The sequence below is a fragment of the Hylobates moloch genome, unplaced genomic scaffold, assembly GCF_009828535.3.
Source record: "Hylobates moloch isolate HMO894 unplaced genomic scaffold, HMol_V3 SCAFFOLD_5, whole genome shotgun sequence".
Lineage (NCBI taxonomy): Eukaryota > Metazoa > Chordata > Mammalia > Primates > Hylobatidae > Hylobates > Hylobates moloch.
The window spans coordinates 94,875,466-94,888,224 of record NW_026652280.1 but is presented as its reverse complement, the minus strand read 5'-3'; the positions used below and the strand labels follow the sequence as shown (position 1 = coordinate 94,888,224).

Below are 12,759 nucleotides of genomic sequence, written 5' to 3'. Positions count from 1 at the left end.
GATCTCATAGAATCTAGAGGAAGACGGATGAGACATGTAAAAGCTGCTATGAGGAATTTGTTAGGAAACTGACAAGTCATCAATAAATGAGTGTGGAAGCAGTGAGGAGGAATTGGCCAAGGTTGGTTGACAGGCACCATTCATGGAGTCCATCCAGTTTTGCATTGGCTGGTGCAAAAGTAATTGTGGATTTTGCCATTACCTTCAATGGGAAAACCCGCAATCACTTTTGCACCACACTAATAACTTTCTCCAATGATTATAGCACATGTAGCCCAGGAACAGCGAAATAAGTTGCTGGGGATCACCTAATACTAGCAATAGGCATAGTATAGGCAGGTGTGGCATCAAAGGGGAGAGGGATTTCAGGGGAATGGTGACTACTTTGTTGAAATTGCTGGCCTAAAGTCTGAGGGTCAGTGACATTAGTGAAAATGGCACAATAAATAACTGCAAGGGTCCATCCCTCCACAAAAAACATGCACACTCATGCGAACACACACGGAGTGAGCAAATATTGTCAGAATCAACTTTGTCAGAACTATAGAAACTAGTCAAAGGATTACAGCAACCAAGCAAATGATGAGTCAAAAAAAAGAGGCAACTTAAAAATGCTAGGAGTTCTAGTCTGGCCAACATGGTGAAACCCTGTCTCTACTGAAAATACAAAAAAAATCAGCCAGGCAGAGTGGAACATGCCTGTAGTCCCAGCTCAGGAGGTTGAGATGGGAGAATTGTTTAAACCTGGGAGGCGGAGGTTGCAGTGAGCCGAGATCACGCCATTGCACTCCAGCCTGGGTGACAGAGTGAGACTCTATCTCAAAAAAAAAAAAAAAAAGAAAAGAAAGAAAAAAAAGGAGTTAAAAAAAGTCAAGTACATAGAAACGAAGTATAAAGCAGTGGTTATCAGAGGTGGAGAGAGGGAATAGGGAGGAAATGGGGAGATGTAGGTCACAGGGTACAAAGTTGCAGATATGTAGGGTAAATAAGTCTAGGAATCTAATACACGACATGAAGGCTATACTTATATGATTGTATTGTATACTGAACACTTGCTAAAAGTAGATTTTAGATACTCTTACCATACTTGCACGAAAAGGGTAACAGTGCAAGATAATGAATATGTTAATTTGCATGACTAGAGTAACCATTTCACTGCATATATCAAAATGTCATGTTGTACAGCTTAGATATATACAATTTAAAAAATGATTGGGGAGCTTTGCAGAATGTTTGATTGCCCCTTCCCTGATCTCTTTTCTCCAACTTGGTAGCAGTCTTGAAGACGGCCATCTACATTTTCAGTAGGAGACCATGGTCACTGGTTCCAGCAGGCATAGAGCAGACCTGGTTCTGAAAGAATTGTATTTGTCTGTTTTCAACTATCTGGATGCTCCCTAAAGAACTGAGGAAAAGCACTTGTCTTTGTTTCAACTATCTCTCTTTCAGGTAGAAAATTAGCCATGCAGAGGACATTCTCATTTCTGCCAAGGGACAGACAAAATGCTTCATTAAGTGGGTCCCTTATCCTGTGACTCCTGACTGGGTGAGACTCTCCAACAGGGGTTACCAGACACTTTATACAGGAGCACTCCCATTGTCATCAGTTTGGTGCCCCTCTTGGATGGAGCTCCCAGAGGAAGAAGCAGACAGCCATCTTTGCTGTTCTGCAGCCTCCACTGGTGACACTACCAGGGTGGAGAGGGACCCAGGTGAATAGGGTCTGGAGTGGGCCCCCAGCAAACTGCAGCAGCTTTGCAAAAGAGGGTCCTGTCTGCTAAAAGAAAAACAAACAGAAAGCAACAACAACAGCATCAACAAAAAAGTCCCCACAAAAACCCCATCCAAAGGTCAGCAGACTCAAGATCAAAGCTAGATAAACTCAGGAAGATGAGAAAGAATCAATAAAAAATGCTGAAAACTCAAAAAGCCAGAGTGCCTCTTCTCCTCCAAATGACTGTAACACGTCTCCAGCAGGGCACAGAACCGGCTCAGGCTGAGATGGATGAACTGACAGAAGTAGGCTTCAGAAGATGGGTAATAATGAACTCTGCTGAGCTAAAGGAGTATGTTCTAACTCAATGAAAAGAACCTAAGAATCACGATAAAAGATTACAGGAGCTATTAATCAGAATAACCAGTTTAGAGAGGAACATAACTGACTTGATGGAACTGAAAAACACAACATGAAAACATCACAATGCAATCATAAGTATCAATAGTTGAATAGACCAAGTGGAGGAAAGAATTTAAGAGATTGAAGACTATCTTGCTGAAATAAAATAGGCAGACAAGATTAGAGAAAAAGGTATGAAAAGGAACAAACAAAACCTCTGTCAATTATGGGATTATGTAAAGAGACCGAACCTACAACTGATTATGGTACCTGAAAAAGACAGGGTGAATGAAACAAAGTTGGAAAACATACTTCACGATATCATCCAGGAGACTTCCCCAAGCTAGCAAGACAGGCCAACATTCAAACTCAAGAAATACAAAGAACCCCAGTAAGATACTCCATGAGAGGATCAACCAAAAGACACATAATTATTAGATTCTTCAAGGTCAAAATGAAGGAAAAAATGTTAAGGGCAGCCAGAGAGAAAGGCCAAGTCACCTACAAAGGGAAGCCCATCAGAATAACATCAGGCCTCTCAGCAGAAACTCTACAAGCCAGAAGAGATTGGGGGTCAATATTCAACATTCTTAAAGAAAAGAATTTTCAACCCAGAATCTCATATCTGGCCAAATGAAGCTTCATACGCAAAGGAGAAATAAAATATTTTTCAGACAATCAAATGCTGAGGGAATTCATCCACCACCAGTCTTGACTTGCAAGCTCCTGAAGGAAGCACTAAATATGGAAAGGAAAAGCCATTATCAGCCACTACAAAACATACTGAAGTACACACTGAAGACCAATGAAACTGTGAAGCAACTACATCAATAAGTCTGCAAAATAACTAGCTAGTATCATGATGACAGGATCAAATTTGCACATAACGATACTAACTTTAAATGTAAATGTGCTAAGTGCCCCAAATAAAAGACACAGAATGGCAAGCTGGGTAAATTGTGAAGACCCATTGGTGTGCTATATTCAAGAGACTCATCTCATATGCAAAGACACACATAGGTTCAAAATAAAGGGATAGAGGAAAATCTACTAGGCAAATGGAAACCAGAAAAAACCAGGGATTGCAATCCTAGTTTCTGACAAAATAGACTTTAAAGCAATAAAGACCAAAAAAGACAAAGAAAGGCATGGTAAAGGGTTTAATTCAACAAGAAGAACTAACTATCCTAAATATGTATGCACCCAATACAAGAGCAGATTCCTAAAATAAGCTCTTAGAGACGTACAAAGAGACGTAGACTCCCACACAATAATAGCGGGAGAATTTAACATCCCACTGTCAATATTAGACAGATCATTCAGACAGAAAATTAACAAAGATATTCAGGACTTGAACTCAGCTCTAGATCAAGTGGACCTGATAGACCTCTACAAAACTCTCCACCCTACAACAACAGAATATTCATTCTATGCATTGCCACATGTAACTTACTCTAAAATTGATCACATAATTGGAAGTAAAACACTCCTCACCAAATGCAAAAGAACTGAAATCACAACAGTCTCTCAGACCACAGCATAATTAAATTAGAACTCAAGACAAAGAAACTCACTCAAAACCACACAGCTACATAGAAATTGAACAACCTGCTCCTGCATGACTCCTGGTTAAATAGTGAAATTAAGGCAGAAAGCAAGAAGTTCTTTGAAACCAATGAGAACAAAGAGACAATGTATCAGAATCTCTGGATGCAGCTAAAGCAGGTGTTAAGAGGGAAATTTAGAGCACTAAATGCCCACATCAAAAACCTAGAAAGATCTCAAATTGAAATGCTAACATTAAAACTAAAAGAACTGGAGAACCAAGAGCAAACAAACTCCAAAGCTGGCAGCAGACAAAGCTGGCAGAAGACAGTTCAGAGCAGAACTGAATGAGACAGATAAAAGAAGAATGCTTCAAAAAAATCAAGGAGTCCAGAGTCTGGTTTTTTGAAAAACTAGTAATATAGATGGACTGCTAGTTAGCTAGACTAATAAAGAAGAAAAGAGAGAAGAATCAAATAGACACAATAAAAAATGTTAAAAGAGGATATCACTACAGACCCCACAGAAATAAAAACAATCATCAGAGAATACTACAAATACCTCTATGCACATAACCTAGAAAATCTAGAAGAAATGGATTAATTCCTGGACACATACACCCTCCCAAGACTGAACCAGGAGGAAGCTGAATCCCTGAATAGACCAATAACACATTCAGAAATTGAGGCAGTAATAAATAGTCTAAAAAGAAAAAGCCCAGGACCAGAAGGATTTACAGCTGAATTCTACCAGAGGTACAAAGAGGACCTGGCACCATTTCTTCTGAAACTATTCCAAACAATTGAAAAGGAGAGACTCCTCCCTAATTCATTTTATGAGGCCAGTATCACCCTGATACCAAAACCTGGCAGAGATACAACAAAAAAGAAAGCTTCAGGCCAATATCCCCGATGAACATTGTTGCAAAAATTCTCAATAAAATACTGACAAACCAAATACAGCAGCACATCAAAAAGCTTATCCACCCTGATCCAGTTGGCTTTATTCCTGGGATGCAAGGCTGGTTCAACATATGCAAATCAATAAATGTAATTCATCACATAAACAGATCTAAAGACAAAAACCACAGATTATCTTAAGAGACACAGAAAAGGCCTTCCATAAAATTCAACATCCCTTCATGTTAAACACTCTCAATAAACCAGGTATTGATGGAACATATCTTAAAACAATAAGATACATTTATGACAAACCAACAACCAATATTATGCTGAATGGGCAAAAGCTGGAAGCATTTCTTGTGAAAACCAGCACAAGACAAGGATGCCCTCTCTCACCACTCCTATTCAGCATAGTATTAGAAGTTCTGACCAGGGCAGTCAGGCAAGAGAAAGAAATAAAGAGTGTTCAAATAGGAAGAGAGGAAGTCAAATTATCTTTGTTTGCAGATGACATGATCCTATATCTAGAAAACCCCATCATCTCAGCCCAAAAGCTTCTTAAGCTCACATGCAACTTCAGCAAGATATCAGGAAACAAAATCAATGCAGAAGTTACAAGCATTCTTATACACCACACACAGGCAAGCAGGGAACCAAATCATGAATGAACTCCCATTCACAATTGTTACAAAGAGAATAAAATACTTAGGAATACAGCTAACAAAGGAAGTGAAGGACCTCTTCAAAAAGAACTACAAACCACTGCTCAAGGAAACCAGAGAGGATACAAACAAATGGAAAAATATTCTGTGCTCATGGATAGGAAGAATCAACATCATGAAAATGACCATACTGCCCAAACTAATTAATAGATTCGCTACTATTCCCATTAAACTATCATTGACATTTTTCACAAAATTAGAAAAAACTATTTTAAAATTTATATGGAACCAAAAAAAGGGCTCATATAGCCAAGACAATCCTAAGCAAAAGGAACAAAGCTGGAGGCATCATGCTACTGGACTTCAAACTGTACTATAAGGCTGCAATAACCAAAACAGCATGGTACTGGTACAAAAACAGACACATAGACCAATGGAACAGAAGAGAGAACCCATAAACAAGACTGCACATCTACCACTATCTGATCTTCAAAAAACATGACAAAAACAAGCAATGGGGAAAGGATTCCCTATTTAATAACTGTTGCTGGGAGAACTGGCTATCCATATGCAGAAAATTGAAACTGGGGCCGGGCGCGGTGGCTCAAGCCTGTAATCCTAGCACTTTGGGAGGCCAAGGTGGGCAGATCACAAGGTCAGGAGTTTGAGATCATCCTGGCCAACATAGTGAAACCCTGTCTCTACTAAAAATACAAAAAAATTAGCAAGGCGTGGTGGCGGGTGCCTGTAGTCCCAGCTACTTGGGAGGCTGAGGCAAGAGAATGGCATGAACCCAGGAGGTGGAGCTTGCAGTGAGCTGAGATGGTGCCACTGCATTCCAGCCTGGGGGACAGAGCCAGACTCTGTCTCAAAAAAAAAGAAAAAGAAAATTGAAACTGGACCCTTTCCTCACACCTTATACAAAAATTAACTCAAGATAGATTAAAGACTTAAATGTAAAACTCAAAACTATAAAAACCCTATAACACAATCTAGGCAATACCATTCAGGACAAAGGCATGGGCAAAGATTTCATTATGAAATCACTGAAAGCAATTGCAACAAAAGCAGAAATTGACAACTGGGATCTACTGAAACTGAAGAGCTTCTGCATAGCAAAAGAAACTATTATCAGAGCCAACAGGCAACCTACAGAATGGGAGAACATTTTTGCAATCTATTCATCTGATAAAGGTCTAATATCCAGAATCTACAAGGAACTCAAACAAATTTACAAGAAAAAAATCAAACAACCCCATTAAAAGGTGAGCAAAGGACATTAACAGACACTTCTCTAAAGAAGACATTCATGCAGCCAACAAACATGAAAAAAAGCTCAACATCACTGATCATTAGAGAAATGCAATTGAAAACCACAATGAGATACCATCTCGTGACAGAATAGTGATTATGAAAAAGTCAAGAAACAACAGATGCTGGTGAGGTTCAGGAGAAATAGGAATACTTTTGCACTGTTGGTGGGAATGTAAATTAGTTCAACCATTGTGGAATACAGTGTGGCAAATCCTCAAAGATCTAGAACCAGGAATACCATTTGACCCAGCAATCCCATTTCTGGGTATATACCCAAAGGAATATAAATCACTCTGTTACAAAGATATATGCATGCATATGTTCATTGCAGCACTATTCACAATAGCAAAGACCTGGAATCAACCCAAATGCCCATCAATGACTGACCAGATAAAGAAAATGTGGAACATATACACCATGGAATACTATGCAGCCATCAAAAGGAATGAGATCATGTCCTTTGCAGGGATGTGGGTGAAGCTGGAAGCCACTATCCTCAGCAAACTCATACAAGAACAGAAAACCAAACACTGCATGTTCTCACTTGTAAGTGGGAGCTGAACAATGAGAACACATGGACACAGGGAGGGAAACAACACGCACTGGGGCCTTTTGGGGAGTGGGGTTGGGGGAGGGAGAGCATTAAGAAAAATAGATAAAGCATGCTGGGCTTAATACCTAGGTGATGGGTTGGTAGGTGCAGCAAACCACCAGGTCACAGCTTTACCTATGTAACAAAACTGCATATCCTGCACATGTACCCCAGAACTAAAAATAAAAATCAAAAGAAAAAAAGTATTAATTAGTTTCCCCAACAAATATTTTCTGAATATCTGTAACTATGAATTCCATTAAACTTACTCTTCAGGTGTTAAAAAAAAAAAAGAAGACGTTTATGTGGCCAAGAAACATGAAAAAAAGCTCAACATCACTGGTCATTAGAGAAATGCACATCAAAACCACAATGGGATACCATCTCGCACAGGTCAGAATGGCAATTATTTAGAAGTCAAGAAAAAACAGATGCTGGCAAGGCTGTGGAGAAATAGAAACTCTTTTACACTGTTGGTGGGAATGTAAATTCGTTCAACTATTCTGGAAGACAATGCGGGGACTCCTCAAAGACCTAGAGGCAGAAAGACAATTTGACCCAGCAATCCCATTACTGGGTATATACCCAAAAGAATATAAATCATTGTTATAAAGATATGTGTATGTGCATGTTCATCGCACGTGTATCTTCATTGCAGCACTATTCTTAATAGCAAAGATATGAAATCAACCCAAATGCCCATCAATGATAGACTGGATAAAGAAAATATGGTACGTGTACACCACGGAATACTATGCAGCCATAAAAAGGAATGAAATCATGTCCTTTGTAGGGACATGGATGAAGCCAGAAGCCATTATTCTCAGCAAACTAATGCAGGAACAGAAAGCCAAACACTGCATGTTCTTTAAGTGGGAGTTGAACAATGAGAACACAAGGACACAAGGAGGGGAATGACACACACTAGGGCCTGTCGGGGGTGGGGCAGGGGGGAGAGAGAGCATCAGGAAAAATAGCTAATGTATGCAGGGCTTAATACCTAGGTGAGGTTGATAGGTGCAGAAAACTACCAGGGCACATGTTTACCTATGTAACAAACTTGCACATCCTGCACGTGTATCCTGGAACTTAAAATAAAATGATAAAAAAGAAAAAAAGATAAAAATAGGTAAATTGTGCTTCATCAAAATTAAAGACTTTTGTGCATCAAAGAACATTATTAAGAAAGTGAAAAGACAACCTACAGAATGGGAGAAAATATTTTCAGATCATATATAAAGGTCTGGTTTCAAGAATATATAAACAACTCTTATAACTCAATAGCAAAAAGACAAATAATTCAACTAAAATGGGCAAAGGACTTGAATAGACATTTCTCCAAAGAGGATATACAAATGGCCAATAAACACTTAAAAAGATACTCAAAATCATTTGTCATTGGGAAAATGCAAATCAAAACCACAATAATATACCACTTCACACCTATTAGGATGGTGATAATAATTTTTTAAAAAAGGAAAAAGACAAGTGTTGATGAGGATGTGGAGAAATTATAACTCTTATACACAGCTAGTGGAAATGTAAAATGGTACAGCTATTGTGGAAACAGTTGGCAATTTTCCAAAAAGTTAAGCATAGAATTATATGATCCAACAAATCCATTCCTAGGTATATACCCAGATAAAAACAGGTAGTCAAATACTTGTAAACATAATAGCACTATTCGCAAGAGCCAAAAGGCAAAAACAACCCAGATGTCCACTGATAGCTGAATGGATAAATAAAATGTAGTATATACAGAATATAAAATACTATTCAGCCAAAAAGGAATGAAGTACTAATACATGGTTCAACATGGGTGAACCTGGAAAACATGATGCTAAGTGAAAGAAGTCAGACACCAAAGGTCATATATTGTATGATTTCATTTATATGAAATTATCCAGAATAGGTAAACCCACAGAGACAGAAGTCAGATTGGTATTTGCCAGGGGCTGGGGGGAGGGGAGAATGGGAAATGACTGCTTACTGGGTACAGGGTTTCCTTTTGGGATGATGAAAATGTTTTAGAATAATAGAAGTGGTGGTTTCACAACATTGTGAATGTACAAAATGTCACTTTAAAATTATTACATTGTGTTACAAGATTTTCACCTTAATAAAAAATGTCTGAGTGTGAATAGAGAAACAATCAAAGCTGAATCTGGGTTAAGGGACCAAAAACAGAGGCATGGACACCTGGAGGTCACATTGGAGACTGCAGATTCTGAGAGGTGGAAAAACACGTGTCTTTGAGGATAATGAAAAAATATAAAACAGCTCTCTGCCTGTTGAGCACAATAAATATTTGAAAGATGCGGACAGTTGGTAAAAAGTAGATAACACTGCTCGGGGGCCATCGGGTCACAATCTCTTCACAGAAGAGCATTGCACATTTTGACTCAACCTCAGAATCAGCCCTCATGTGTTTGCTTTACTTACATTTCCAACCACTGCTCTCTCCTGAACCTCAGAATACCTGTATCTGCTTCCTGCAAACACACTCAAAGTTAGTTCCTATTTCTTCCTCCCTACAATCCCAGTATGACTGAAGTCCATTGGAATTCAGAAGCTTGCTGCTCAGTGTGGTCCATGGACAGGCAGCATTGTTGTCACCTGGGAGCCTGTTAGAAATGCAGAATCTCAGTCCCTATTCCACAATCAGCATTTTAATAAGATTCCCCCAAGTAATTTATAAGCACATTTAAGTTTGACAAGTTTCCAAATTTCCATCTATAAAAGTCAAAATGAAGAAACAAACGAGACTTATTTTCTCTAGGAAGTCATGATGCTTGATTTTAGTTACAATTACTGTTTTGTTCTGTTAGTTTTGCCACCCAGGGCTTGAGTTAAAGGAAATGGGATTATTTTTCAATATGGTTTGTCTTTTCCACTAAATTTTCTAAAAGGAGTCAGGATAGTGCCCAACCCACTTGAAAGAACGTAGGCTGGCACGAGTCACTGTTTTTCATGGTTGTTTCAAAGGTCGATTTCATTTGCCCCACACTTTTGCAACAGTGGTCTTCTTTCCCTTCCTAAACCACACCAGGCTCTTTCCTGCATCAGGGCTTTTGTACACATGATCCCCTCTGCCCTAAAATCTTCTTCATTTGACTTTTCCTGTTTAACTTTTCACACCCTTTAAATATCAGATGTTACTTTTCCAGAAAGTCCTTTCTTCATCATTCAGTCCAAAGCAGGTCCCCGTGTTTTTCTCTTTCAAGGTGCCCTGCTTATTTTTTATGCTGGCCTCACCTTTTCTAATTATGTACGCATTTGTGTGAATATATGACTGTGTGTAAGCTAAGTAGCATAGTGAAGTGGCTATGAGCACAGACTCTGGAGCCAAGCTTCCTGATTTCCAGTTTTAGCGGCCACTTCTCTCCTCCTGGGTCTCAGAACACCTGCATCTGCCTCCTGCAAACTCATTCAAATGTGTTTCTCTTTCTATACCCACTTCCCCCATAAGTGTGGGGCAGTGAGCAAGTTACTTTAGTGTTCTGTGCCTTTTTTCCCCATCTGTGAAGTGGAGATTGGAGCACTGTATATTTCATAGGGTCATTATAAGAAGTATTCATGGAAATAGGGAGAAGAAGAGGAGTTTTAACACAAGGACATTCAGAATATTTTATTCTAGAGGTGGAAATAATTTTGCAGGGTGGTAAAAATGAAGCAAAAACTCAAGATTCTGCTCCCAGGTCAGGAAGGGGCTCTTGAATGAAGGAAAGAATTCTCTCTCTTTCTGCATTTTATATATATTTCCCAAAGTTCTGTTCTCATTCCAGTTTTCTCCTCAGCTTAACATATCTCTATGCCATTGATTTTTAAGTCTCTAGCCTCAGCTCTACCCCTAGTCCTAAGTTCCCAGGAACTTTCACGTAACTTCCTCATCTATAGCACACTGACATCCTAAAATCAGTAGGTCCAAAACTGAACTCACCTTCCTCCTGTGGCTGCTCTCCACCTTCCAATTTTGTCACTTTCTTTGGCTATCCTGTCTGAAATTTCACTGCCCTCTTTACCATATTTCATCTCTCCCTTTCCTTCTTCATTTATTTCTTCCTTATCACTACCCAATACACTATTTTACTTGTTTATCTTTTTTTTACGGTTTGTCTCCTGCTAAAATGTTAACTCCATGAGAGCAGCAATTTTTGCTTGCTTTGTTCATGATGTATTCATGCAAACTAGAACAGTGCCAAGCATTCAGTAGGTGCTCAATGAATATTCCTTTCTCATTCCAATTACCAATTAGTCTACCTAACTCCATATTGATGGGATCTCTTGCTTCGGTCCCTTCTTTCTCTTATGCTGCTGCCACACTCGTTCAACTGTTACTGTTTCTCATAACTATTACAAGAGCTTGTCGCATGCTGGCTAATGAAATTTGGGCAAATTATTTAAATTAACTTCACCTCAGTTCTTCATTTTAAAATGGAGATAATAATAGTATAAATTCATAGAATTCTCATGAGACTCATAATGTGCGTACAGCACCTGGCACAATACTTGAAATACAATAAGCGCTCAGTGAATGCTTCCTACTTTTATCTGCTACCCTGGGCTAGCTCTGGACTAGATTTCCACTGGTCTCCTGGCCTATCTCTGCCTGAATGCTACACTTTGTCTCCCCTGGACCACTTGTAGTTCCCCAAATATGATATGAATCTTCATCTTCTCCATATAATGGACAGCAGGAAACAAGAAGCCAGCTGGATCAGTTCATTCTTTTCTCACTGCCATATATAATGCATTGCTGGACTAGCTAGCCCTAATTTGCACTAAAGGAGGGGAGAGATGGAAACCTTTTTTTTTTTTTTTTTTTTTTTGCAACGAGCAAAAGGTGAGAGGGTTATTTTTAGTGTGTTTGGTTGGGCCCAGAAAATTTGGCTCAACTGAATAATAGGTTTTTAGTATTTTAGATGAGGATAGTGAGCTTCAGGAAGGATAAGTAACCTCCTTGAGGTTCACAGTACGATAGTAGATAAATTGGTATGAGGGCCCATTTTCTTGATCTTGGTACTCTTTATAACACAAGATGCTGGTCATAAACCACAAACAGTCTTGTCTTCAAAAGCTTATTTCCTCTGCCCCAGCAAATAACTTTCTTACATGCAGATACAATTGAAATTGTTCACCGACAACCATCTCAGGCTTATCGCATCCAAAGTTGAGAGGAGATAGTAGTATATCAGGTAACACTGCCAGCGTCCCCTTTCCCGCCCCAATCCCTTGGCAGACAGCCAGACAGACACCTGTACACAGACGATTTAAGTTCAGCAAGCTGCACAAAACCAGGGAGTCACTCAGTGACTACACCGGTCTGGATTGACATTTACCTGGGCCAAAGCAGAAGACAAACAGGAGCGATTGGAACAGCCACAGCATGCTTTCCGCGGTGAAGACTGGTGCTTGAGACCTTGAGGCAGTCAACGTTTTTGCCCTTCTGTCATAAACTGAAAATACTTTTTACTGAGACTTCCCCTTCCTCTCAGAGGCGTGGTGACAACTTCTTCCCCTGCACTAAAAATCCTAATTTGTAACTGTGTTAATTTTTTGTTTACTTTTTTCTGAGCTAAGTGCACAAATCTTTTTTTTTTTTGAAAAGAAGATAAAGTCCTTTATTGC

General features: G+C 39.2%; 1 protein-coding gene across 2 annotated transcripts in view; it reads right to left on the bottom strand.

The window, feature by feature from the left end:
* SLAMF6 (SLAM family member 6) overlaps positions 1–12,582 on the bottom strand; it is a 30,817-nt gene extending 18,235 nt beyond the window's left edge. For both annotated transcript variants that reach the window (XM_032153977.2, XM_032153979.2), the window contains exon 1: positions 12,471–12,582. In XM_032153977.2, coding sequence (XP_032009868.1) covers positions 12,471–12,519 — 49 coding nt within the window. In that variant the 5' untranslated portion in view covers positions 12,520–12,582. The remainder of the gene's footprint in view (positions 1–12,470) is intronic.
* Positions 12,583–12,759: the final 177 nt, after the last annotated feature.